Source organism: Taudactylus pleione, unplaced genomic scaffold (assembly GCF_031769625.1).
Source record: "Taudactylus pleione unplaced genomic scaffold, aTauple2 ptg000082l, whole genome shotgun sequence".
In the NCBI taxonomy this organism is placed as follows: domain Eukaryota; kingdom Metazoa; phylum Chordata; class Amphibia; order Anura; family Myobatrachidae; genus Taudactylus; species Taudactylus pleione.
In genome coordinates this window covers 4761506-4786592 of record NW_028284484.1, presented here as the reverse complement: position 1 = coordinate 4786592, position 25087 = coordinate 4761506, and the positions used below count along the sequence as shown (strand labels likewise).

At 42.6% G+C, this 25087-nt stretch overlaps 1 protein-coding gene across 3 annotated transcripts in view; it reads right to left on the bottom strand.

The window, feature by feature from the left end:
• Positions 1-25087, bottom strand: part of MORN1 (MORN repeat containing 1) — a 735456-nt gene that overhangs the window by 660134 nt on the left and 50235 nt on the right. For all 3 annotated transcript variants that reach the window (XM_088468235.1, XM_088468237.1, XM_088468236.1), the window contains exons 3-4: positions 9205-9303; positions 1114-1224 (exon numbers count right to left, since the gene is read on the bottom strand). In XM_088468235.1, the coding sequence (XP_088324361.1) occupies positions 1114-1224; positions 9205-9303 (210 nt within the window). The remainder of the gene's footprint in view (positions 1-1113; positions 1225-9204; positions 9304-25087) is intronic.

The window sequence follows — 25087 nt, the reverse complement described above, 5'->3', positions numbered from 1 at the left end:
GACAATAGGCGTTCCCATGGGAACACCTCCGTCTGGCCATCCACGCCCCCGGAACACCCACTAAAGGGGGCGTGCTGTCACTCACCATCGACAGCACGCCCCCTTTGTAGCGAGACCCATAGCGACAGCTTGCCCGTCGCTATCCGAGTCTCGCGCATGCGCACTGGCCCAACATCGCTTGCGCTTGCGAGCGCTCAGAGTCTTCACTATCACCTACGCTGGGGCATTCTTTCCAAATATACCACACAAAAGATGGCCCTGTTTGGGGTGTGGTGCGGGGCCCGCTGCACACTCTACCCCTGTTATAGAGAGAGATGGTACTAGCGCTACACCAGAGTGTCTGGTTCCGTCTGTGTATGTGTCTCAGTTTCTGAATCTAGGGTATGGGATCCCAGGCAACATTACCCCATCATCATGCTGTTATATTATACTCATCCTTTCTCCTAGTTTGGATAGCATACGTGCATTGGGTCTAGGAGCACTGTGACTACTTCTATCACTACAATAAAGGTTCATGTATTTACTCAACACTGCATAAGTGATATTATTTGCCCCTCCAACATTGCACATACGCGATCCCATACCCTAGATTCAGAAACTGAGACACATACACCGAAGGAGCCAGACACTCAGGTATAGCGCAAGTACCTTCTCTCTAAATTTCTATGACCATTTCTGAGGTTGGACACTTCATTGAATTAGCTGCTCCCAATAACCCATCTGTTTCAATTCTGAGCGCATAACGAACCCCCCCAAAACTCGCAACCCATTGTAGACAGGCCAGTGCATGAGAGCCAGCGAGATAATCAGCCAAATATACAGGTTGCACTCGGTTTAAATTTAATTCACGGATTAAACTAATGAAGCATTCAATAAATTATTTCTATGTATTTATTTTATACAGGTAGGACGCAGTAGGCGCTGCGACAATTAAGGATTTTGATGCTGAAAAAGTGGCAATGGTAGAAATAAATGTAAATCCGAGCCTTTTCATATGTCTGGGTATGACAGGGTACAAGATCTTTGCAAATGTTCAAAACATTTCATAACTGGGGTATGGTAAAGTGGCCCCACTAAAATAGTCATGTGATTAATCTTGGAATTGTTACTCACCTTCTCTTATCCCAAACACAAACTCCCCTTCATATCTTCCACCATCTTTGTACTGCATGACACCATGGCCATGCAATTCTCCATCCAGAAATTCACCCGAATATGTATTTCCTGTAATACAAAGCAGAAGCTCTGTAAAGTAACATCTAAGGAAACATATTTTCAGAAAAAAAAAAAACATTCTCTTTTCAGTAAGTTCAGAACATTGATTGATGGTATTAGAAACAGGATTATATTTAAGGTTAAAGATAACATTGTTGAGAATTGTGTTATGACATTGTCTCCTTTACACTAAGCATACACTAATAAAAAATATCTCCTTGCTACCTAAAATAGCTTGTGAGAGTGCATCTATAACACCTTGTGAGAGTACACCAATGATAGCTTGTGAGAGTGCACCTACCTTGTGAGAGTGCACCTATAACACTTTGTGAGAGTGCACCTAGCTTGTGAAAGGGGATGTAGTTATGATATCAATATTGACAAGGATATCCCGACAAGGGACTTAAAATAGGCGTCGGTATTACCTACACAAACAGGCATCTTCTGGGACCTTGTAATCTCCAACATGACTAGAGAATACTAACTGAAGACAACGTCTGGATCAGTTTCTTCAGGATCAGTTTTTTCTTTTGACACGCGCCTTCGGCGTGCATACACTACATGTTACTTTGTTTTCAAACCTGCGCCACTAAAGTTAACATAAGTTATGGTGTTAGAACTGGGACCACCTATTATGAAATGGCTAGTTTCGCCTATGCTAGCTTGTGAGAGTGTACCTATAACACCTTGTGAGAGTGCACCTATAACAGCTTGGGAGAGTGCACTTATAACACCTTGTGAGAGTGCACCTATAACACCTTGTGAGAGTGCATCATTTAAGCTGGCCATACACGGGACGATTTTTAACACGATTTTGGCAGTTTCTACAGGTTGGACAGACCAATCGTTTGCAAATAGTTGTATTTTGAGTCTTCTGCGACCCCGATGCGCGTCCCCGCCGTTGTCTAGTTGGATCGCAGATCAGTTGGTTTTGCAGAGAGATCTCAACTGATCATGTACGATTTGATACACTTCTATGCATCTTATCCTATGATCTTGATGATCAATCGTACACCATTTGACCTCATCTTATGAAGAATTTCAAGGGAAGAATTTCAAGGGAAATCGTACAACTAATTTTACCAACTTTGAATCTCACCTTAACACCTTGTAAGAGTTCACCTATAACAGCTTGTGAGAGTGCATCATTAACACCTTGTGAGAGTGTATCATTAACACCTTGTGAGAGTGCACATATAACACCTTGTGAGAGTGCATCATTAACACCTTGTGAGAGTGCACCTATAACAGCTTGTGATAGTGCACCTATAACACCTTGTGAGAGTACACCTATAACACCTTGTGAGAGTGCACCTATAATAGCGTGTGAGAGTACACCTATAATAGCGTGTGAGAGTGCAACTGTAACAGTTTGTGAGAGTGCTCCTGTAATAGCTTGTGAGAGTGCACCTATAATAGCATGTGAGAGTGCACCTATAATAGCATGTGAGAGTGCACATATAATAACTTGTGAGAGTGCACCTGCAATAGCTTGTGAGAGTGCACCTATAATAGCATGTGAGCTTGCACCTATAATAGCATGTGAGCGTGCACCTATAATAGCATGTGAGCGTGCACCTATAATAGCATGTGAGTGCACCTATAATAGCATGTGAGCGTGCACCTATAATAGCATGTGAGCGTGCACCTATAATAGCATGTGAGAGTGAGAGTGCACCTATAATAGCTTGTGAGAGTGCACCTATAATAGCATGTGAGCGTGCACCTATAATAGCATGTGAGCGTGCACCTATAATAGCATGTGAGAGTGCACCTATAATAGCATGTGAGAGTGAGAGTACACCTATAATAGCTTGTGAGAGTGCATCTATAATAGCATGTGAGCGTGCACCTATAATAGCATGTGAGCGTGCACCTATAATAGCATGTGAGCGTGCACCTATAATAGCATGTGAGAGTACACCTATAATAGCATGTGAGCGTGCACCTATAATAGCATGTGAGAGTGCACCTATAATAGCATGTGAGAGTGAGAGTACACCTATAATAGCTTGTGAGAGTGCACCTATAATAGCATATGAGCGTGCACCTATAATAGCTTGTGAGTACCAGAACAGCAAGATAGCTATATGTAAGAGGGGACACTGGCCCAGTAGACAGGAGGTTAAGGCAGACTCAAGATCAACTCAGAGTTCAAGTCAAGCAATTTACATACTGGGAGCACTATATAAGAGAACTAGGTGCTCTTTCATGACAATCACAACTTCTTGCTAAATATATTTATTGATTTACTATTATAATTTACTGGTGACAGGTACACTTAACATGCCTTCAGCACGAGTAACTATGTAATACTACACTAAATTGTAAGTGTCCATGAGCAGGATTTTCTATACACTCTGTTTCAGGTTTACCCAGAAACCCCCCTGCGTGCGCGGACAGTGCTCAAGAGGGTCGCAGCGATCACATGCTATGTGACGTCCATGACCAAAGAGCACTCCGGCAGCAGCAGGTCATAAAGGTGGAGCGCCGATCAGCAGCGGTGCTAATCCTCCATGCGGCTCCTCAGCACTGCAACATGGAATGGCCGGGTGACAATGGAGCAGAGTGCCCCCTTCAGGGCTGGTGCCCGGCAGCAAATGACTCCATTGTCTCCAGGAGTTCCGCCACTAGCTTGTGGGGATTTTAAAACACATATGGTTCATGTAATTCAAATATCTACTGTATAGAACCATCTATAAGAAAGGAAACTTCCAGGGCATGAAGTCTAAAGCTGGATACATGCTATACGATATATTGTTATGACTTGGATCGGAACTGTATGTTGTACATATCGTATAGTGTGTACGCTCGATCTGTCGTCCTTGACGGTCGTTCGTCGCATTGTCCCATCTGCTGTTCTGGATGAGGCAATGAACGACGCAATGCTGTTACATGCAGCATGTAACATCACATGGAGCCATTGTACACGCATTGAGCACTGTGTACATCACGCTCAAATGTATCGTTACAATGCATTGCACCATTGCTGGGTCACACATCATATAGTGTGTGTACATGCCTACCCGCCCGGTTTTCGTGGGAGGCTCACGATTTTTCGGGTAACCCCCCACACCCCCGGAAGGGCAGGCACTTCTCCCGAAATTCTGCCCACTTCCTAGTGAAGTGGACAGAATGGGGAGAATATTAGCGAGGATCGGCGGTTCTGAGCATTGGGGGCGTGGTCTAATGACGCGATTCCATGAGGATCGCATCATTTAGCCGCACCCCCTAGTTTAAATATGCATAATCGTGCTGAATTCCTGCAAGGGGGTGGAGCTTAGTGACGAGATCGCTTTGGCCCCGTCCCCAACTCAGCTTACCTGTTTCACCTACCCAGGCTTCTCCCAGGGAGGAATAGTAAATTAATCGGCAAGTATGTTGTGTACCTAGCTTTAGAAGCATCTGGTACACACAATGTGGCCTATGGGTAAGGGTACCCTCAGGTTTGCGATGTAATTTACTTGTTTAGTTAGATAATAATGTAATCTCTCAATTTCATAGAGAACATATTTGAAAAACCACCTACTGCCACATATTCATCACATTCCAGATGAGATGCACCTGGCACCATGCGCGTGTTTAAGCTCAACTGGCATCCTCCCATGCACGCCATTTGTTGACAGTCTTGTCCTAGGCCTGTCATTGATTATCCTTTAACTTGCTCTCTTGGCATTTTGTCATCATCCTCCGAGTTCTCTTAACAACTATGGACTCATGCCCTAAGCTATGTTGTCAATTCATTTCATTACCTAAGCTTCTGAATGCATGATAACCTTATTTACAACTACTGTACCATTAGATATACGTGCACCATTAGACTTACACTAAAGCAGGCTTAAAGTTATCTGACAATTGGGGGAAAAAGATAAAGCTCAAAATCACCAGCTCAGACATCATCAATATATTCATGTGTCTAATCCCATGAGCTATGAATGACATTGATTTACAGATTTAGTTCAGCAGAATCAATGCAGCAAATGTTTCGTGTTAACTCAGGTCTGTTATTTTAACATTTTAATTGGGAAATGTAAATCAAGTTACCATAATAAAGACAACAGTGTGAACGGTTTGCATTTAACATTTCACAGTGGTCTGAAGAGACTACTTACCCTTAGTTTACATTCCAAGCTGTGTCTGTGTTGGAGGAAATCATAACTCTATGAAACTCCCCTGAGCTCATAAACACTGGGCGTGATTCAGAGATTTACGCAATGCCGATATTTACACTGATTGAGCGATCTTTAGCCACTGCGCATGCATGAAAGCCATACAGCGAACGCGCAGCGATAGGTTTGTGAATACACTCGCACAGAGGAATCACTCGCAAAGTGAGTGACAGGTAGTAAGTGTTTGTGGGAGGTAAAGGGAAGTGGCTAAGGAAACGCTGGCGTGTCTGACCATTTATACGGCATTTCATGGGCGTGCATAAATTTACCATTGCGATCTCCTTCAGAGCATGAGAGCTCTCAGCGTGCCAGGAGAGCGCAGTGTTTGAGATAGGCCAGACTTCACTCAGAAGCTGCGCGGCTGCCTGATCTACGTCAATGCTCCTGATGTTTACGTTGTTGCAGGTTGTCGGATGGATATGAGAAGACAGCAGTGGACGTCCCTATGCTCTGGGAGGCTTTGGAGACATCAGCATTTTCGCTATTGCGGTCCTTAAGAGATTGCAGTTGTGATTGCATTAGCGTTAATCTCTGAATAAGGCCCATTGTTTGAACAGCATCAAAATGAAAGGCTGCAAACTGCCATAACATTTGTGACCAAGAGGTGACAAAAAAAGCTAAACCATTGTTTGAGTACCTAAGGGTATATTTACTAAGAATCATGTCTGTCTCATATTGCACTCCTGGGTGTGTTTCCCCTGATTTTCAAAGACAGAGATTTACTAAAGGCAAACACGGGTGTAAAAACACAAAACTATCTGCAAATGACGGTGTAATGGTTAGCATTACTGCCTCACAGCACTGAGGTCATGGGTTCGATTCCCACCACGACCCTACCTGTGCAGAGTTTGTATATTCTCCCTGTGCTTGTGTGGGTTTCCTCCGGGTACTCTAATTTACTCCCACACTCCAAAAATATACAGGTAGGTTAATTGGCTCCCAACACAAATTAACCCTAGTGTGTATGTGTGTGCGCATGTGGTAGGGAATATAGAATGTAAGCCCCACTGGGGCAGGGACTGATGTGAATGACCAAATATTCTCTGTAAAGTGCTGCGGAATTTGTGTGTGCTATATAAATAACTGGTAATAAATAATAAATAATAATAAATTATAGCCAAACACACAAATACAAGTCAATACACCATTGAAACAACTCACAAGTGCTTTCCATAGACAGGTATACAACGGGAATTACCCAAGAATCATGTTTGCAAACATGATCGTAAATGGAGCAAAGTTGGGACAAAATAGAAGTTTAAAATGCACAACCTCCTCAGCAGCGTGTTCTGCAGAAGCACTACACAGATCAGTGTGACCTGTGAGGTGCCTCTGTACTATTGGTTAAAGAAAGGGTAAAAAAAAAAATGGTGTGGGGTCCCCCCTATTTTTCTAAACCCAGCACCGGGCTGAACCAGCCAGGGGGGGTTGCACTATAGCAGGGACACACAAAGCGTGGGGTCCCCTGTTCATAATGTAAACAAACCCCAAACTGGTCAGCCCAAGGAATCCAATCCTCGGAAATTGGGGACCCCCAATAAAATGGGATCCCCTCTCCCGAGGATCTACCAGCCCTGGGCTGAAAGCCCAGTTCTCTTCCTGCACCCCTGGTGGCAGTGGGTGCAGTGGTAATGGGTTAATTTTAGTACTAATATTGTTCTTCACAGTGGGATTACACGTCCCAGAAAGTCTGCCATGCGGCACTTGTAGAACCACAAGTGCCAGCAGGCCGCTGGCACCTGTACCCTCACTGTGATGAAATTATTAACCAAAATACAGTACATCGACACCGCATTTTTTAACACTTTACTACACAATCACTCACTCACCCGTACTCACACTACATACTTACCTACTCCCTGGTTGGTCTTCTTTAAAAAAAAAAAACGATTACCCAAACCCAACAGACACAGAAGCCGTGTATATACATCGCTTCCCCAGAGTCTGACAGGTCACCCACAAGGCTTCCTGTAGTCAGACCACTCTTAGCCAATCATAATTATTAGTAACTCTACCCCTAGTAGACTATTTTAGGGAAAGTTTAATATACATTATAAAATGTCTGTATTTTGTTTTCTATTTGTGTTAGTTTGCATCATGTGCACAGTACATTATGCATATTGTGGCATACATGCATACCCTCCCAGTTTTCAGGTGAGGCTCCTGATTTTTCGGGTAACCCTCCACACACCTGGAAGGGTAGGCACTTTTCTCGCATTCTGCCCACTCCCTAGTGAAGTTGGCAGAATGGGGAGAATTTCAGCTGAGATCGCGGGTCCCCGTGTAGGGGGCGGGGCTTAGTTATGCGATTCTCAGATAATCGCATCATTTAGCCACGCCCCCTATCTAAATAGAAGCCATTTGTGACAATTTGCCACGAAGGGGACGGGGCTTAATGGCGCAAACTGTCAGGTCCCGTCACAGCCCACCCGCTTCTCCTACCAAGGCTTCTCCCGGGGAGAAGCCAAAGGTAGGCAACTATGCATTGTGGTGAGAAGGGTTGTCTCTCACTTGAATGCCCACATTCTGGTGGGATCAGCTCCCTCCAAGGGAGACTAAAACAAGACAGACACATTCTGCAGCTGCAATATTAGTTTTCAACTCTGGGTTTTCCGAGCTGCACAGACCAAAGTGGAGATATGGAACTCCAGATTTTCCAGATCGCCCACAGCCAGCAGGAAGTCAGCAGCACAGGAAGGGCTTAAAACTCTCATACACCTGATGCTCTTTGCACTGATGCTGACTAGCGGCCGGTTCGTAGGCCTTAGTGTTGTAGTGCCAGGGACCAAAGGCTATGTTGGGAGAGCATGGCCAATTGTGGCTGCAAGCCACTGCTTACTGCTACGCACGAGGAGTGTTGGGACCTTTTATGTTCAGTTGCTTATTTTCTGTTATGTGCCTGTGTGTGTCCAGGCCTATGCACATGTATGCTGTAGTGCAGTGTCTGCAGCTATTAAAGACACTGCCTTACCGAGTACGTGTCTGTCTTGTGTCCTCATTTCTACACCCCATGTTACAATATGTAAAGAGTATTACTTGGTTGTGTAGTCTGGTTAGTACATACTATGCAAACCAAATATCTGCACTTTTATCTGTATGTGTTCTTTTTATAATTAAACACTGCTGCAATATAATGTGAGTAATGTTCACCATAAGTGATTAAGCTTGAACTGTTAAACATTTTTTGTAGATAACACTGTATATGATAGCACATCAATACAAAATAAACATTATACTATTGATTTGCACCCTTTAAACTGTGTTGCCCAATGCTTGTGCCTACATCGACCACTATGATAAATACAGTCTGATCTATACGACAAATGCAGCCAAGAAAATCGGTCTGCTGTCAGACTATACAGGTATAATTCATGTATAATTCTATTAGAATAAGCACACATCAGTAATAAGAAACAGGTTGTGCATGTAGATCTCCAAACATGCTGTATCACTATTTCTCTTTATTTGTTAATCTGTAATGACTTCTGCCAGACCAATAGAAAACTATTTTAATACTAAATCTGTATGCATCAGCATTAAGAATTAAGTGCCATAAACTGTTTTTCTTTTTAAATGAAGCCATATGTTCCTGTAAGTCTGCTCGTGTTGCATCTGTGAAAGCTTTTTTTTATGGCACTTCATAAATTATTTTGCATAACAAACTTCAACGCAAGGCACACTTTCAAGTGGTTCAGATATTAAACCCATGAAAATCCATGTTTGTAATGGAAGCCCTGACAGATTCCTCACATTTATAGAACAGCGACGAGCCTTTGATGACAGACATTTTTGTTTTCTATTTAATGAGATGGGAACTAACCTGATGTTGCCCAGTAATGCAGTCCATTGCCAGTAATTTCTCCATGCACAAACTCCCCTTCGTAGTAACTTCCATCTCTAAGTAAAAGCTTCCCATGACCTGCAATAAAATGTATAAGTGGTAAGCATTACAGGCTCTAATGACTTTCATTCTATTATATGTTAAAATATATTGATTATATAATTTACCATATGTTTGTCCATTACTATAGTGTTAGTCAAGAAGTATTGTAGAGGAAACTAGTTATTTATGGGTTGCATCAGGGATTAGTATGGAACCCTGTACTTTTTGAGGCTTTTAATAATGATATTATAGAAGGTCTATGACAGAACAAGTATATTTGATAAGGAGTGTTATAAGATTATTAACAATGAGCACGACATTAAATAAAAACAGAAGCAAAAATGCATGATACAATGTTTTTAGAGCCAATGGTAATCATTGTGCCACCTATACATTAAATGGGAAACAGTCAGGAGAGCAAAATACTTGGGTATGCCAGTAGACAATAGACTAAGTAGGACCACGAGGTCAATCAGCTGCTGTGCTGCAAGAGGTAATTGAATCTTGGGGTGTTTAAAGTGGGGAACAGATAAACAAAAAATCAAAGGGTACTAAACAACACGGCGCTGACAAAGGTTGCTGCTCCAAGCAGCTACTAGATAAGAGATAGTCAGTCTCTTCAATAGGCAATACAAATAGAAAATTGCAGCTTTAAATGTACTACACAATTTATTTTAAAAAATATCACATTGAGTATAAAAATAAATATAAATAAAAACAAATGAATTTGTTGCTTGGCAAAATTAAATGTGCAAATATAAATGGCACTTAATAGTTAAAAATTGAACATGCATGTCAAAAAATTAAATGCTCATTAATGCAAGCATACACCCCGTTCAGGTACCGTCACTGTTCATGATACCGCACAAGTTGTTTGTGTATAGACAGTTCCCTTGGAAATGACAACTTTACCAGCTTGATGCAATTCCAGTAAGTCCTGTACAGATGGTGATCCTGGTATTGGAACCGCACTGGACTTGCTATGAAGGTGAGGATAAATCTTCAAACAGCTGCAGCTGAGAAGTAATCCACAATGTCTTGAGGTAGTGCCGGGCTCAAGATGGAAATGGTCCCAGCCACACTGAATCTGTCTGTTCAGCCTTGAATCAACTGGAATTGCTGGACAACTCAATGAAAGATTCCAATAAGAACAAATTCCAAATGGATAGTCCCAAACACAGTGAAGATGCAGATCTGAAAAGGTGCCTGGAGTGGGGTGCTTCACCAACGCGTTTCACTGCCAAACCTTGAAAAAGCTGCCAGTTTGGCAGTGAAACGCGTTGGTGAAGCACCCCACTCCAGGCACCTTTTCAGATCTGCATCTTCACTGTGTTTGGGACTATCCATTTGGAATTTGTTCTTATTGGAATCTTTCATTGAGTTGTCCAGCAATTCCAGTTGATTCAAGGCTGAACAGACAGATTCAGTGTGGCTGGGACCATTTCCATCTTGAGCCCGGCACTACCTCAAGACATTGTGGATTACTTCTCAGCTGCAGCTGTTTGAAGATTTATCCTCACCTTCATAGCAAGTCCAGTGCGGTTCCAATACCAGGATCACCATCTATACAGGACTTACTGGAATTGCATCAAGCTGGTAAAGTTGTCATTTCCAAGGGAACTGCCTATACACAAACAACTTGTGCGGTATCATGAACAGTGACGGTACCTGAACGGGGTGTATGCTTGCATTGATGAGCATTTAATTTTTTGACATGCATGTTCAATTTTTAACTATTAAGTGCCATTTATATTTGCACATTTAATTTTGCCAAGCAACAAATTCATTTGTTTTTATTTATATTTATTTTTATACTCAATGTGATATTTTTTAAAATAAATTGTGTAGTACATTTAGCGCTGCAATTTTCTATTTGTATTGTCAAACAAAAAATCAAATATAATGTTGCTATATACACATTACTGGTCAGATTACATACAGAGGTGTCCTTTTATACTGTGGCTGCAGGCACGTCAAATAGCCCCTCTAGGTGACAGAGCCTTGACAAAATGTCTTGTCTGCTCAAAATGTGCATTGTTTTTGCCTAGATAAAACAAGTGAAAGTGACAAAACTGCTTTGCTAGCGTACACTGACCAGGATAAAGTCGCAGTCTAGCATCTCTAGAACACTATGAGCGGCTTTTTTCTGCATCTCCAATGTGACTAAGATACAAAATTTAAAGAGAAATACGGTAAGCCACTCATCTCGGAGTGTCTCAGTCGCGTCAAGCCTCTCGCATTGTATGGCTTTACGCTCAGTGTACGGGAACACATCTGTAATATGAATATGGGGCACAATTTTGGCAATCTGTGTATAAGAAATATAAAGGCGATCGATCTACTAGAGACTGCAAAGAGTCTGGCTTCAGGTGATAAAACATAATAAAAGTCTTGACAAACCAAGGTTGTTTACTTAAATTCCGCTTAGAGGTGATCTAATTAATGTCTACAGACACATTCATGGACACTACACAGATTTATCACTCTTCACACGAAGACCTAAACAGCTGCCAAGGGTCATCCTTTGCAACTAGAGGAACCCTGTTTTCACTGCCAGAGATTTCTCACTGAGAGCAGTACTGCCAAGGGAAGCAGTAAGGACAGAATGGATCTCTTTCTTATGGTGCATACAAAGGATCAGACTTGTTGTCAGATATGAACGATAACGATTTTAAAAATCGTTCAATTGTTCATATCTGAAAGAAAATCTGACATGTGGGCCTGCAACGATGAATGATGCTCGTTCCTACATGTCAGATAACGATATCTGACATAGGCCCTCATTCAGAGCCGTACGCTCTGAGCAGAGCGCACGCTCTGAATGAGGGCCGGGCTCCATGAAAATGGAGCGTCCTCCTGGACGCTCGTATAGCTGTGGGTCACCCCCTACAGGCTATACGAGCGTGCATTTTGATGGCCGCGATGGTCGTGACCATCGCGACCATCGAAATTGCGAGCCGGAGCCTGCGGTTGAGGTTTTCAACCGCAAGCTCCGGAGTGATTTTGGCTCTATCAGAGCCAAAATCACTCCCACTGACATCACTAGTGATGTCAGTGGGCCGGCTTTTGACGGGAGGCGTTCCCGTGGGAACGCCCCCGTCAAGGAGGCACGCTACCGGCACGCCTACCAAAGGGGACGTGCTGTCAATCAACATTGACAGCACGCCCCCTTTGATCGGACACAACGAGCGAAGGACTTTCCTTCGCTCGTCGCATCTGGCGCATGCGCACGACGCAGCTCCCTCCGTCGTGCGCATGCTCAGTCCATAACATCGACCCACTTGCGAGCGGACAGCCGCTCGCGAGTGGGTCTGAATCAGGCCCATAGTCTGTGTTTGCAGTCAGATTTTGACGATTTTAATACTGTCTGAAATCGTTCAAATTGTTGGTAAAAATCGTTCATCTGACAGATCTGACCGTGTGTATGCACCATTACAGGAATTGTATCAATAGTTGTATCAAATTAAACAGTGGGGCCACTGATCCAAAAAATTTATCATGTATGGAATTAAGTAGCATGTTTTTGCCATATGATGTTATAGCGACAAATTATTCTATAGTTTTTGTTTTGCCTTTGTCTTGGATTAATTGATGTACAGTAGAATTTATTCAAGTTTGAATCTTTTTTTTAAGCCCCACCAACAATGTCCTCATGCACTCTTCCTTCAAAAAACTGTTGGGAGCCAACAATGGATTCAAGCCGCTAATACCTGTATATGATCAAGTAATGTGCAAGAAAATCATCTGCACACCAGTCATCCGATAAAAGGAAAATATTTTATTTAACTTTCTCAAAAGTCCATTTCCACAGTTTTTCTCTGTGCAGCATTATAAGGGATTGTCCCTCTCTATGTACATAATGTGTGTGTCTGTTGGGGGGACCAGATTTTGACATTCAGTGGCGTAGCTAAGGGGGTGGAGGTGCAGTGGGAACGATCGCTCCCCCTGCTGAATAAATCTTGTAACCAGTGCCTATCTGAGGCAGCCTCCGGACACTGCACTGACAGGCTGCCTAATGGGTTTTTTTGCTGGGTGCAGGCACTGCTGGGGTCTGACTCAGAGGATGGACCAAGCAGAGGCATACATACAGGCAGGTGGGCAGGCAGACCGTAGCTGCAGTGGCGTAACTATGGAGGGTGCAAGGGGTTTCGCTTGCTATGGGGCTTGGCGGCTTAGGGGACCCGCCGGCCCAGCAAGCAACCCACTGCACTGTGCAGCCTTCCCCCCCACTGTGTATTAAAATGCAGCGGCGGTAGAGTCGGCGGGTGGGCGGCCATGCCGAGGTGGGGGAGGGGGGTTTAATCCCAAGCTGGCCACACACATTGCGATTTTTTTACCTGATTTGGACGAATTGTGAGGACAAATCGTGTAACATATGGCCAAATCGTGAAGTTCTACTCCTGATCACGATGTCGATGCACGCCCCTGCTGGTTGCACCTCGCATCTTGAGATCTGGCGTGCTGTAGGCCAGATTTGCCAATCTGGGATACGATTTGTTTCAAATTGTGAGGTTTTTTTACTCACGATGTATGTCACGATTCATCGTACTTTGGGGAATTTGACTGACAGGACCCTGTATATGCCCAACCGCCATTTTCTGCAGCATCGTGGCTACAAGAAGGAAGCACGAGAGAGCCTGCACAGTGAAGTGTGAATTGACAGCAGTTTGGTGAGTATTGGTACTGTATTTAATGCAACCCCACTGCCCACCAATGTGTGCCAGCCACTTCTATTATGCATCACCCAGCCACCGCCCGCCGGAATGAGGCGGACGGTGGCTGGGCCATGCATTAACCTCCCACTGCTCACTAATGTGTGCCACCCACCTACCCACCAATGTGTTTATAAATGCATGACCCAGCCACCGCCCGCCGGAATGAGGCGGGCGGTGGCTGGGCCATGCTTTAACCTCCTACTGCTCATCAATGTGTGCCACCCACCTACCCACCAATGTGTTTATAAATGCATGGCCCAGCCACCGCCCGCCTCATTCCAGCAGGCAGTGGCTTTGCCATGCATTAACCTCCCACTGCACACCAATGTGTGCCACTCACCTACCCACCAATGTGTGCCACCCACCTACCCACCAATGTCATTTCACACCTATAAATTAACATCACAAAAAAAAATCACTCAAAAATGTTCTAATTTGATCAAAAAAAGTTTAGTTTAACAACAAATATTAAAACATTACAACAACATCAATACATATATAAAATTTGTTTTTGTTGCTGTGATACATTAGTTTATGATGTTTGAATATACCACCATAAACCAATGTATGCCACCAACATAAACAAATATATTGCAACAACAAAAATAAAACATATTACTATATATATAAATAGACATTACATCCCTGGAAAAAAAACATGTTAAAATGCATAGAAAAAACAACATAACATCCCTGGAAGAAAAACATGTTAAAATACATAGACAAACGACATAACATCCCTGGGGGAAAAACATGTTAAAATACATATAAAAACACAAAACATCCCTGGAAAAAAACATGTTAAAATACATTGAAAAACACGTAAGATCCCTTGAAAAAAGAATGATAAAATACATATAAAATCACAAAACATTCCTGTAAAAAAACACATTAAAATATATTTAAAAAAACATAACATTCCTGGAAAAAAACAGATTAAAATGCATCTAAAAACACAACATTCCTTGGAAAAAAGCATGATAAAATACATGTAAAAACACAGAACATTCCTGTAAAAAAAAACCAGTATAAAATACATTTAAAAAAACATTAAATTCCTGTAAATATATAATAATAACAAACAAAAAAACAAATAAAATATACAAAAAACTTTAAATTTAAAAATATACATTAAAAATGTACAAAACAATTCACATTTGTAGATTATTAAAATGTCCTAATTTTTTCCTCCTAGCAATGTCTGTGGATAGTGAACGGGAGTTTGTAACCGGATTCCTAGAGATCCTCCAGGAAAAGGAGTGTCTTTGGCGGATACCCTGTCGACAGTACCACCACAAGTCGGCAAAATTGTCAGCTTTGGGGGTCTTGTTGGAGTACACAAAAAGGTTCACTGCGGATGCTGACATTAAAGCAGTACGGCACAAAATACAGAACCTGCGTACCATGTATATAAAAGAAAAGAGAAAAGTGGATGACTCCAAAAGTTCTGGGGCAAGCAGTGACAACGTGTACCAGCCAACACTCTGGTACTATGACCTTATAAGTTTCATAAGCGAACAAGAGTCACAACGCCAGTCAGTGGTCCTGATGGCCGAGCGAGAGGGAGAACAGGAGGCGGCAGAAGTGATTGCACCGTTTGAGGAATTTTTGGTAAGTTGCTCAATCACAGTTGTCCACTATAGTCATTTATCTCGCAGACAGCCCTCCTGCCATGGCACAGCACCTGGTCCGTTGAAATAGGCCATATACTCCTCCCTCACTTCTTTGGCACGTGCTGTTGATGTTGTTGCATTTGTTGGTGCAGACATTGATGTAAACTGGGCAATGTCTTCCAGAGCTCCTACATCTTCTGGCCTAGCTAGGACTGGTCCTCATTGGGTAGTTTTCCTTCACAGAAAGTTATGCAGCACACAGCACGCCATCACGACCAAGTCTATCTTCTCCACACGTAGGTTTATGGTGGTGTGGAAAATGCGGAACCGGTTGCTGAGTATTCCAAATGCATTTTCCACAATGCGCCGTGCCCGTGATAGACGATAGTTGTAAATCCTCTTCTCTCTGGTCAGGCCCCTCTGTGCAACTGGCTTCATCACATGTTCATGTAATGCAAAAGCCTCGTCTGCAACGAAAACGTAATTTAGGCTGTGCTTTGTCTCATCCAGTGATGGCAAGTGGAGGGTTTTGTTGGTCAATCTCTGGTAGAAAGCAGTCTTTTTGAAGGACCCACCATCTGAAGCACGGCCATTTTTGCCGACATCCACAAACAAAAATTCAAAGTTGGCATTCACCACTGCCATGAGAACGATGCTGAAGAAGCCTTTGCAGTTGTAGTAATATGATCCAGTGTTGGCAGGTGGGTTGATGCGGATGTGTTTTCCATCGATGGCTCCTCCGCAGTTAGGGAAATTCCAACGTTGTTCAAACTCTTCAGTGATGCTCTTCCACGGTGTTAGGAAACTGGAAAAATGTTTTTAGAAAAACATGACTATTATTTTTTAAAATGTTTTTCCTATATAGACTCCCAGTCAAGATCCTGATTTGTCCACCACGCCGGACCTAACTTTGATCGGGGACAGCGAGGTGGAAAACGTCACCACAATTACCACACCAATTGAACCAGGAGTGTCATCCTCCTTGGTACCACCAAGGAGGAGTTGTTTCTACAAAAAAGAAAGCATCCTTCAAAAAGCCCCTAATGATAATGACGACTTTCCTGCTCACATTAATAGTCAGGTGAGAAAAATGGATGCGGCAACTTCCAAAAATTTCCATAGGCTCGTCTATGAGCTTCTCATTCGATCCCTCAAGAGATATTTGCACAACTCCACCTATATTACTGACCCTATGCTTTATTCCCCTGTTCCAAATGCCTAGGTCAGCCCCCCCAGCCCAAATGGAGTTGCAAGAACAGTACCCTCACCCAGCACCACAACCACAAGCAGGACCGTTTACAATGCTCTGCTGGAGTCAGAGGAGGATTTGCCGCGTTACTCTTAATTTTTTTTTTTCTTCTTCTTCTGTACTATCACCAAATTTCATCACTCCCAATAGGTGCAGGCTGTATGCTATACGGTGGTGATGACACTAATTGGACAAGGTCACTACACACATGGCGCAAGTACAGATTGCTGGAAGCTGGGGCCACAATCTGTACATGTGCCATGTGTGTATTGGCCTGTTCAGTCTGGTGTCTGACCCGCCATACAACATACAGAAGGCTACCTATTGGGATTGATAAAATTTGGTGATAGCTTGTTTTTTTTTTTCTATGTTGTCTGTACTATCACCAAATTTCATCACTCCCAATCGGTGCAGGCTGTATGCTATACGGTGGTGATTACACTAATCTGGTGTCTGACCCGCCGCACAGCAAACAGCATGCTGCCTATTGGGATTGATAAAATTTGGTGATAATGCTCTTTTGTACTGTTTATACACATGTTTATGTCATATATTTAAAATTATCTGGTGTACTGTTCTTGCAACTCAAATGTTCATGACTGCTATGTAGCACGGTTTTGTTATGCAGCCTTATTGGCTCGGACAGTTATATAAAGAGTTAAATTGAAAAAAAAAGGAAAAAAAAAATTTTTTAGTGTGTTTTTTTTTTCTTGCTTTGCAATACCAGTACTGCAGCACTTTAACGATAGCCTTACAGGTCTCTGGAATGATGATGCCCAACGACTGAGGTGAGATGAGTGTTCCAAACTTCAGGTCTTCAAATGACCTTCCTGTAGCCAGGTACCTCAGGGTAGCCACCAGCCTCTTTTCAGCAGGGATTGCTCTCCGCCACCTTGTATCTTGCCTCCGGATGTGGGGGGGTCACCATAATCAGCAACTCCTGGAAAGTGGCTTCATCCATGCGCAAGTCGTCCGGGTTATTGTCCTTGATCTCCATCAGCAGGGACAAGTGAGAGCGGGTATCCCTTTACTGCAGCCACTCTTTAGTCCAGCATGTTCTTCTCCTTCGCTGGGCCCTCTCCTGGATCAATTGGACCCCAGCTTGGGCGACCGACACTTTATACTGATAGGGATGCATCAGCACAGAAATCAGGACAAGGATAGAATGCAGTTGCACACAGTTGCAGGTAGAAGAAACTTTGTAAAAGGTAAGCCAAATACAAAGCAGAGCACAGTAGCTATGTACAGGTTTCAGCTGGTATAGCCTCACTAGTAGCAGAGCAGAATGTGCACATATTTAAATTTCCCACCAATCATGAAGAGCCTCTTCTCTTGTTTTGGGAAAGTAAAGATTCATCCAGCAGAAACTCACGATTTGTACAATCCGATGGATTGTGAGATTGGAGTCAAATTGGCAGTATTATGGACCACATCGTGCTCACAACTGCCGGGAAGCTCCCGCGGAGAGTGCACGGCAAATCGTACACATCGGCTGATCGTCAGCACATCACCATGTGTGTGGCCAGCTTCAGACACTATGCTTCCCCCGCCGTCCCCCGATTTGCAGCTGAAGAGCTACTGGGAAGGTCTCGCAAGATGAGTAGATCATCGTCTCACAAGCCTATCTCATCCGGGTGGCGGCTAGGGACTGGGAGAGGCTTGTGTGGTGCAGCAGCACTGCAGTAACCGAGGAGCGGCATCTGACACCGTGAATGAGTGAGTGACTGTCACTGTCAGCCCATTAGTATTATATATATATATATATATACACACACACACTTCAGAAGAAAAAACGCACACATTTTAAATTGCATTTGGGCGCTGCAATCACAGTAATCTGATCATTCAACTTCCAGCTCACTCAGAGCAGCCAAAAAGAGACCAGCACACCACCATATAAAAGTTTCAAAAAGTGCTTATATTGAAAAAGATAGCAGCATATTGTTCACAGCAAGTATGATAACAAAACAGTGAATTCTCATGATATTCATCATGTCCAAGGGAAGCCCTTGAGGAAGGTGGGATTCCACCGAAACAGCTGTCGGGCAGGAGGGGGTATCTGCTTCTATACCAAGCCTCCCCTTGGACATGATGCTGCTATCCGGTTTCGGTGCTTACGGCTTCCAGTTAACATCTCTATTCAGCGTCTAGATATTCATCAGTAAACATCTCTATTCAGTGTCTGGGTGCTCACCAGTTAACACCTCTAATCAGCGTCTAAGATTTACTAACGGCTGTCATCACTACTCTGTATCCAGAGTCAATCCAGTTATACTGCTATGGAGCATCTGGATACTGATCACCTTGCAAATACCTCCTAGCTGTATCATCGCTAGTTGAGTCTGACTGCTTATACCAGTTCCTTACCACCTGTGTCTGGTCCTAGTGTACTGTGGTCTTTTGTCTTCTGCTTTTCCCATTTACCTACTCCAGGAGCCGCGACCTGTTCACTCGGTGCCGCAAAAACCCATATCCCGCTAGGAGGCGTCACTGGTGAACACCATTGAGTGGATTAGACTCCGCGCCCTGGACTAGGTAATCTGGGAATAGTTTATGAGGAAGACCTACATCCAACCACCCAGTCTCCTGCCTCCAATCCACCCTAGCCCCCCCGGCTACTGAACCCGAATCTGAGGATCAAAAATCCCTGTGCCAGAGTTTGCACAGCCCGAATGAAAGCCGCCGTGTCATAAGGGGAAGGTATCCTTCAGAATTTGTTGACTCGAATGGAGGCTCAAGAGGCAACCCAGCAGCATATGGGGCAACACCTACAGGATGTCTCCCATCAACTCTCATCTATTCAGACCTTGCTTACTGCCTTGACTTCTCCACAAGTTCCTTTTGTCAGTCCTCCCGCAATCCCAGTTTTGCCAGTCTCGTCTTCAGTTAGTTCATCCTAACCGTTTTGACAGTAATCCTAAGAATTGCAGGGGATTTATCAATCAGTGCGAAATCCATTTCGAATGTCTGCCACAAAATTTCCCCACCCAGAGGTCAAGAATTGCATATATTATTTCTTTATTCACTGGCGTTGTATTGGATTGGGTGTCGTCTCTCTGGGAAAGAGCGCATCCTCTGGTGTCCAACTACGGTGAATTCATTAAAGCTTTTAAGTGAATTTTTGATGAGCCAGGAAGATCCATATCAGCCTCCTCTGATCTTCTATAGCTTCACCAGGGGTCTCGATCTGTAGGCCAATACGTAGTCTCATTTCAAAGGACCGCAGCTGAAGTACAGTGGAATGATGCTGCCCTCAGAGCAGCCTTTCCACATGGCCTCTCTGAAAGAATGAAAGACAAGCTAGTTTCCAGATATTTACTTGAGACATTGGACAACCTTATTTCTTTTTGTATTAAAAATTGATTTGCGGCATCGGGAGAGACAAGCCAGTCGTGGACGAGAAGTTCCCTCACCTGCCCGGTCCACCTATTCTTCATTCACTCGTAATCCATCTTCTCCTCATCAGGATGAGCCCATGCAGGTTAACAGGTCTCGGTTGACTCCCGCTGAACGGATTCGACGAATGCCAAACCAACTCTGCCTACACTGTGCTGGACTTGGACATTTCTTGAAATCTTGCTCCCTGCTGCCGGGAAACGAGAAGCCTTAACCATTGAAAGAGGAGTACGGTTAAGGGCTGTCTCCAAATCTTCTCGTTTAATAGACCATCTATTTCCAGTTTCTCTTTCAGTGGATTCTCGTACCAGGAATCCTTTGGCTCTTATCGATTCGGAGGAAGCCGGAAACTTTATTTCAAAGTTCATTGTTAAAGAACTACAAATTCCTACAGAACCCCTTCAGAGTAAGGTAGTATTATCTGGAGTAGATAGGAATACTCTGCAGACCGGAGTCATATCTGTCAAGACCATACCCATTTTTCTCCGTGTTGGTGCCCTTCATCAAGAGAAATTTAAATTCTTTTCTTATTAAGTGGCTCTCATGATTTAGTCATTGGACTATCATGGTTGAAAAACCATAATCCAACTCTGGACTGGACCAACATGCAAGTAGTGGCCTGGGGAGCTAACTGTCATACCAAATGCATTTCCAAAGTGTTACCTGTACGAACCAGTTCCAGTGGTATTCAAGAACTCAACTCCCCGCCTAACCCAAACTCTGTCCTTCTGCCAGAATCATACAGTGAGTTCGATGATGTCTTTTGTGAGAAGGCGGAAGATAGGTTACCACCTCATCGCATATGGGACTGCGGTATTGACTTAATTCCTGGGAAGATGCCACCTCATGGCCGTACATATCTTCTTTCAGTTTTGGAAACTGAGGTTACGTCAATCTACATTAAGGAAAACTTAACCAAGGGGTTCATAAGACCCACTTCTTCTCCTACCAGGGCTGGGTTTTTCTTCGTTGAGAAAAAAAGACGGGGGTCTCAGGCCCTGCATTGACTACAAAGGTCTCAACGACATTACTACTAATAACTGGTACCCACTCCCTCTCATCTCAGAACTGTTTGACAAAGTACGAGAAGCCACCATCTTTACAAAACTTGATCTCCAGGTTGCATAAAACCTCATTCGGATAAGAGACGGAGATGAGTGGAAGACTGCCTTCAACACCTGGGATGGGCATTTTGAATACTTGGTTATGTCTTTTGGGTTAAGCAATGCCCCAGCAGTCTTTCAGGGGTACGTTAATTACATTTTTAGAGAAGTTCATTATCTCTTCGTCGTGGTATATTTAGACGACATATTAATTTTTTCAAAGGATCTCAAGTCTCATCATCTGCAAAGTTATTTTAGGGCTCCGAAAACACCGGTTATATGGGAAACTTTCTAAGTGTATCTGCGAGAAATCTTCTGTACCATTCCTGGGTCACATCATCTCTGGGAAATCCTTACAAATGGATTCAGAGAAATTAAACACCATCAAGGAATGGCCCCAACCAAATTCTTTAAAAGGCATTCAACGGTTCTTAGGATTTTCCAATTATTATAGAAGATTTATTTTTAATTTTTCAACTATACAGTCAGGTCCATAAATATTGGGACATTGACAGAATTTTCATATTTTGTCCTCTATTCACCACCACAATGGCTTTGAAATGAAACAAACAAGATGTGATTTAACTGCAGACTTTCAGATTTAATTTGAGGGTAATTACATCCAAATCAGGTGAACGGTGTAGGAATTACAACGGTTTCTATATGTGCCTCCCACTTTTTAAGGGGCCAAAAGTAATGGGACTATCAACTCAAAAGCTTATGGACCTGACTGTAGTTGATCCAAATACTGCCCTCACTAAAAAGGGCGCAAATCCTGCTAACTGGCCTCCCTCCACTGTATCGGCTTTTCAAGCACTCAAAGAATCTTTTGTACTGCTCCAATCCTCAACTAGCTGAATACAGAAATACCATTTACTGTAGAAGTAGATGCATCTTCTATTGGAGTAGGAGCAATTTTATCCCAAATTGCTGCCGATGGCAGGAATCACCATTGTGGGTTCTTTTCCCGGGTACCTATTCTAGGGGCTGCGACCTGTTCACTCGGTGCCGCAAAAACCCATATCCCGTTTGGAGGGGTCACTGGTGAACACCACTGAGTGGATTAGTCTCCGCACCCTGGAATAGGTCTCGTAAATATCTGGGAATAGCTTATGAGGAAGACCTACATCCGACCACCCCGTCTCCTGCCTCCAATCCACCCTAGCCCCCTGGCTACTGAACCCAAATCTGAGGATCAAATATCCTTGGGACTGATACCCCAGATATAGACCTGATGTCACCTTACTGTTGGCTGTAACCAGCGTCCCAGTCAGCATAGAGGGACAGGTCAGTGACAGCGGCTCGATGTCTGGCTGGTGAGGACAGAGCACACACTGTATCCTGCAGCTTAACACACTGTGCGGCAACTCCCGGCATCTCGCATTCCACGGCTCCAGCAGCACTTCCTGGTACAGAGACCACCTGATGCGTTTCTTGGTTAATCAGGAGGGCCATTTCATCAGAGGCATGTTGAGACTCAGACTGAGTGTCTGATATATATGCATACATCGGTCCTCACTGGCCACAGCATGTATTCAATCATGAATCAATTTAATTAGTAATTCAGCAGTCTTGACATCATTGAGCCGATTTGTTTAATTACATAGCTTGTCAACCAAATGTATATATATTCTATAGATGAAAATAAAACATACATATATAGAACAATTTATAAAAGGAGTTCATATTAAGGTTGACAGCACATAAACAAGATGCATATAGATATATTTATCTATAGAGAGAATGAACTGGAGTATGATAGAATCCTGGGGTATGATAAAATCCTAAACTAAAATACATATTTATTTAAACCTGTGTACACATAGCTACATAAATAAAACTAAATAAATAAGTTAAAAACACATGTAAAAGAAATAAAAAAAATATAAAAATAATAAATTATAAATGAAAATGAACATGAAAGCACTAATTAATCATGCATAAATTTATCTATTGAGAACAGGTACCGACAATAATAATTATTATGCATAAATTGATCAAGTTAGGAAAGGTATAGGTATCATTTAAAAGATAAATATTAGAATTATTAGCTTAGTACGTATACAGTACTTGCAATCATAATGTATGGCCCTCCTTCATACAGTGTGTATATATATATATATATATATATATATATATATATATATATATATATATATATATAGAATACCAGTAGACCCGGCACTCGCAATACAAGTGAGTATGGCTCCGGTGCCTGTTCCAAATGCAAACAGCGCAAATATCCAAAAAATGACGGAAGGCACTCTAGCAGACTTTACAACTCCAAAGAACTGACAGCAAAACTGTTGCTAGATGTCAACGTTTCAGTGATATACACTTTTATCAAGACATTGCCCTCTCTAGCTCCGGCTCCCTGCCTGCCGCCGGAGCTAGAGGGAACACTAACCAAGCATAATAGAACCAGATGAAATATCTATGCAGCTCCTCCAGATGTGGCGTGCTGGTGCAGGTACAAAGAATGATCATCAAGCTGGGTATGGTACACAAATGGAAAAAGGGAAAATCAAGGTATGCCACATAAATATAATACTGGATTCTGAAGGAACTTATTAGTTTACCAAGAGAGGTGGCATAGACAAAAAAAAGGACCTAGGACTGAGCCTTGTGGTACTCCATATGATAGAGGAAGCAGAGAGGTTGTGGTTCAAGTAGGATAAGAATCAGGATAAGACAGTGTCCTGAGGACCTAGGGATTGTAGCTTTTGTATGAGAATAGAGTGGTTTGCTTGCAACACTGAATCAGGGCCTGAAGCCTGAAAATGAGATCCATCATGACACGCCTATTCCTCATTAATGTGATCTTATAATCAACAAAACTGAAGTAAAGATCACACTATTATTTTTAGGAAGAAAATGAAAATAAAAACCTACAAATAACTTACTAAACACTTATAAAACTAGCGTATTTTAAGTTTGAGTATTTCACTTGTTTTTCATAAATGACTATTTATGTTTCTCTTGAATTAATATGATTTATCTTGTATTCAGGCTTTAAACTATAAAAACCTACAATGTCAATAAGGGTGTGTAAACTATATATATATATATATATATAGATATATATATATATATATATATATATATATATATACACTTTACAATAGAAGAATTTGGCAGTTAATAAGCACAAAAAGTAACAGTTTAACAATACTTTTCTTGTTTATTATCTCTAGTATTTTCTTTTCTTTGATTTAATGTTATCAATGGAGAGCTGAGCAGTTTAATTTCAGGGAGGATCACCTTTGGTGTTATCAATGCTTTTTCCTAATTCATCCCGGTGTCATCAATTATTCTCCCAATTCATCCCTGTGAGCAGGGGCGTAGCAAGACCTATGGGGGCCCCATAGCAATATGTTCACAGGGCTGCCCCCTGTAGAAATTATTTTGCTACTTAGCTGACATGCAGGATTAAATTAATGGTGATTAGCCTATAGTAAGTATTATAAACAAAATAATATATACTTTAAAAAATTATAAAGCCTCCCTAAACCTTATTGTTTATGATATAATATGGTATATAAAAAGGCTATGATTCACTAATAAATCAGTCAGTGAGGAAAAAGGGAGACTGAGCCTGCCGGGCCAGTGATAGCTGATGCCCTGCAGCAGCACTCTGGTGAGAATAGAAAAGCCAAAGCTCAGGAGATGACAGTGCCCCATAGCAGCCGCACTCCCTGCACATACTGTAGCTACACCGACCTTGGGGGGGATATTAATGTAATG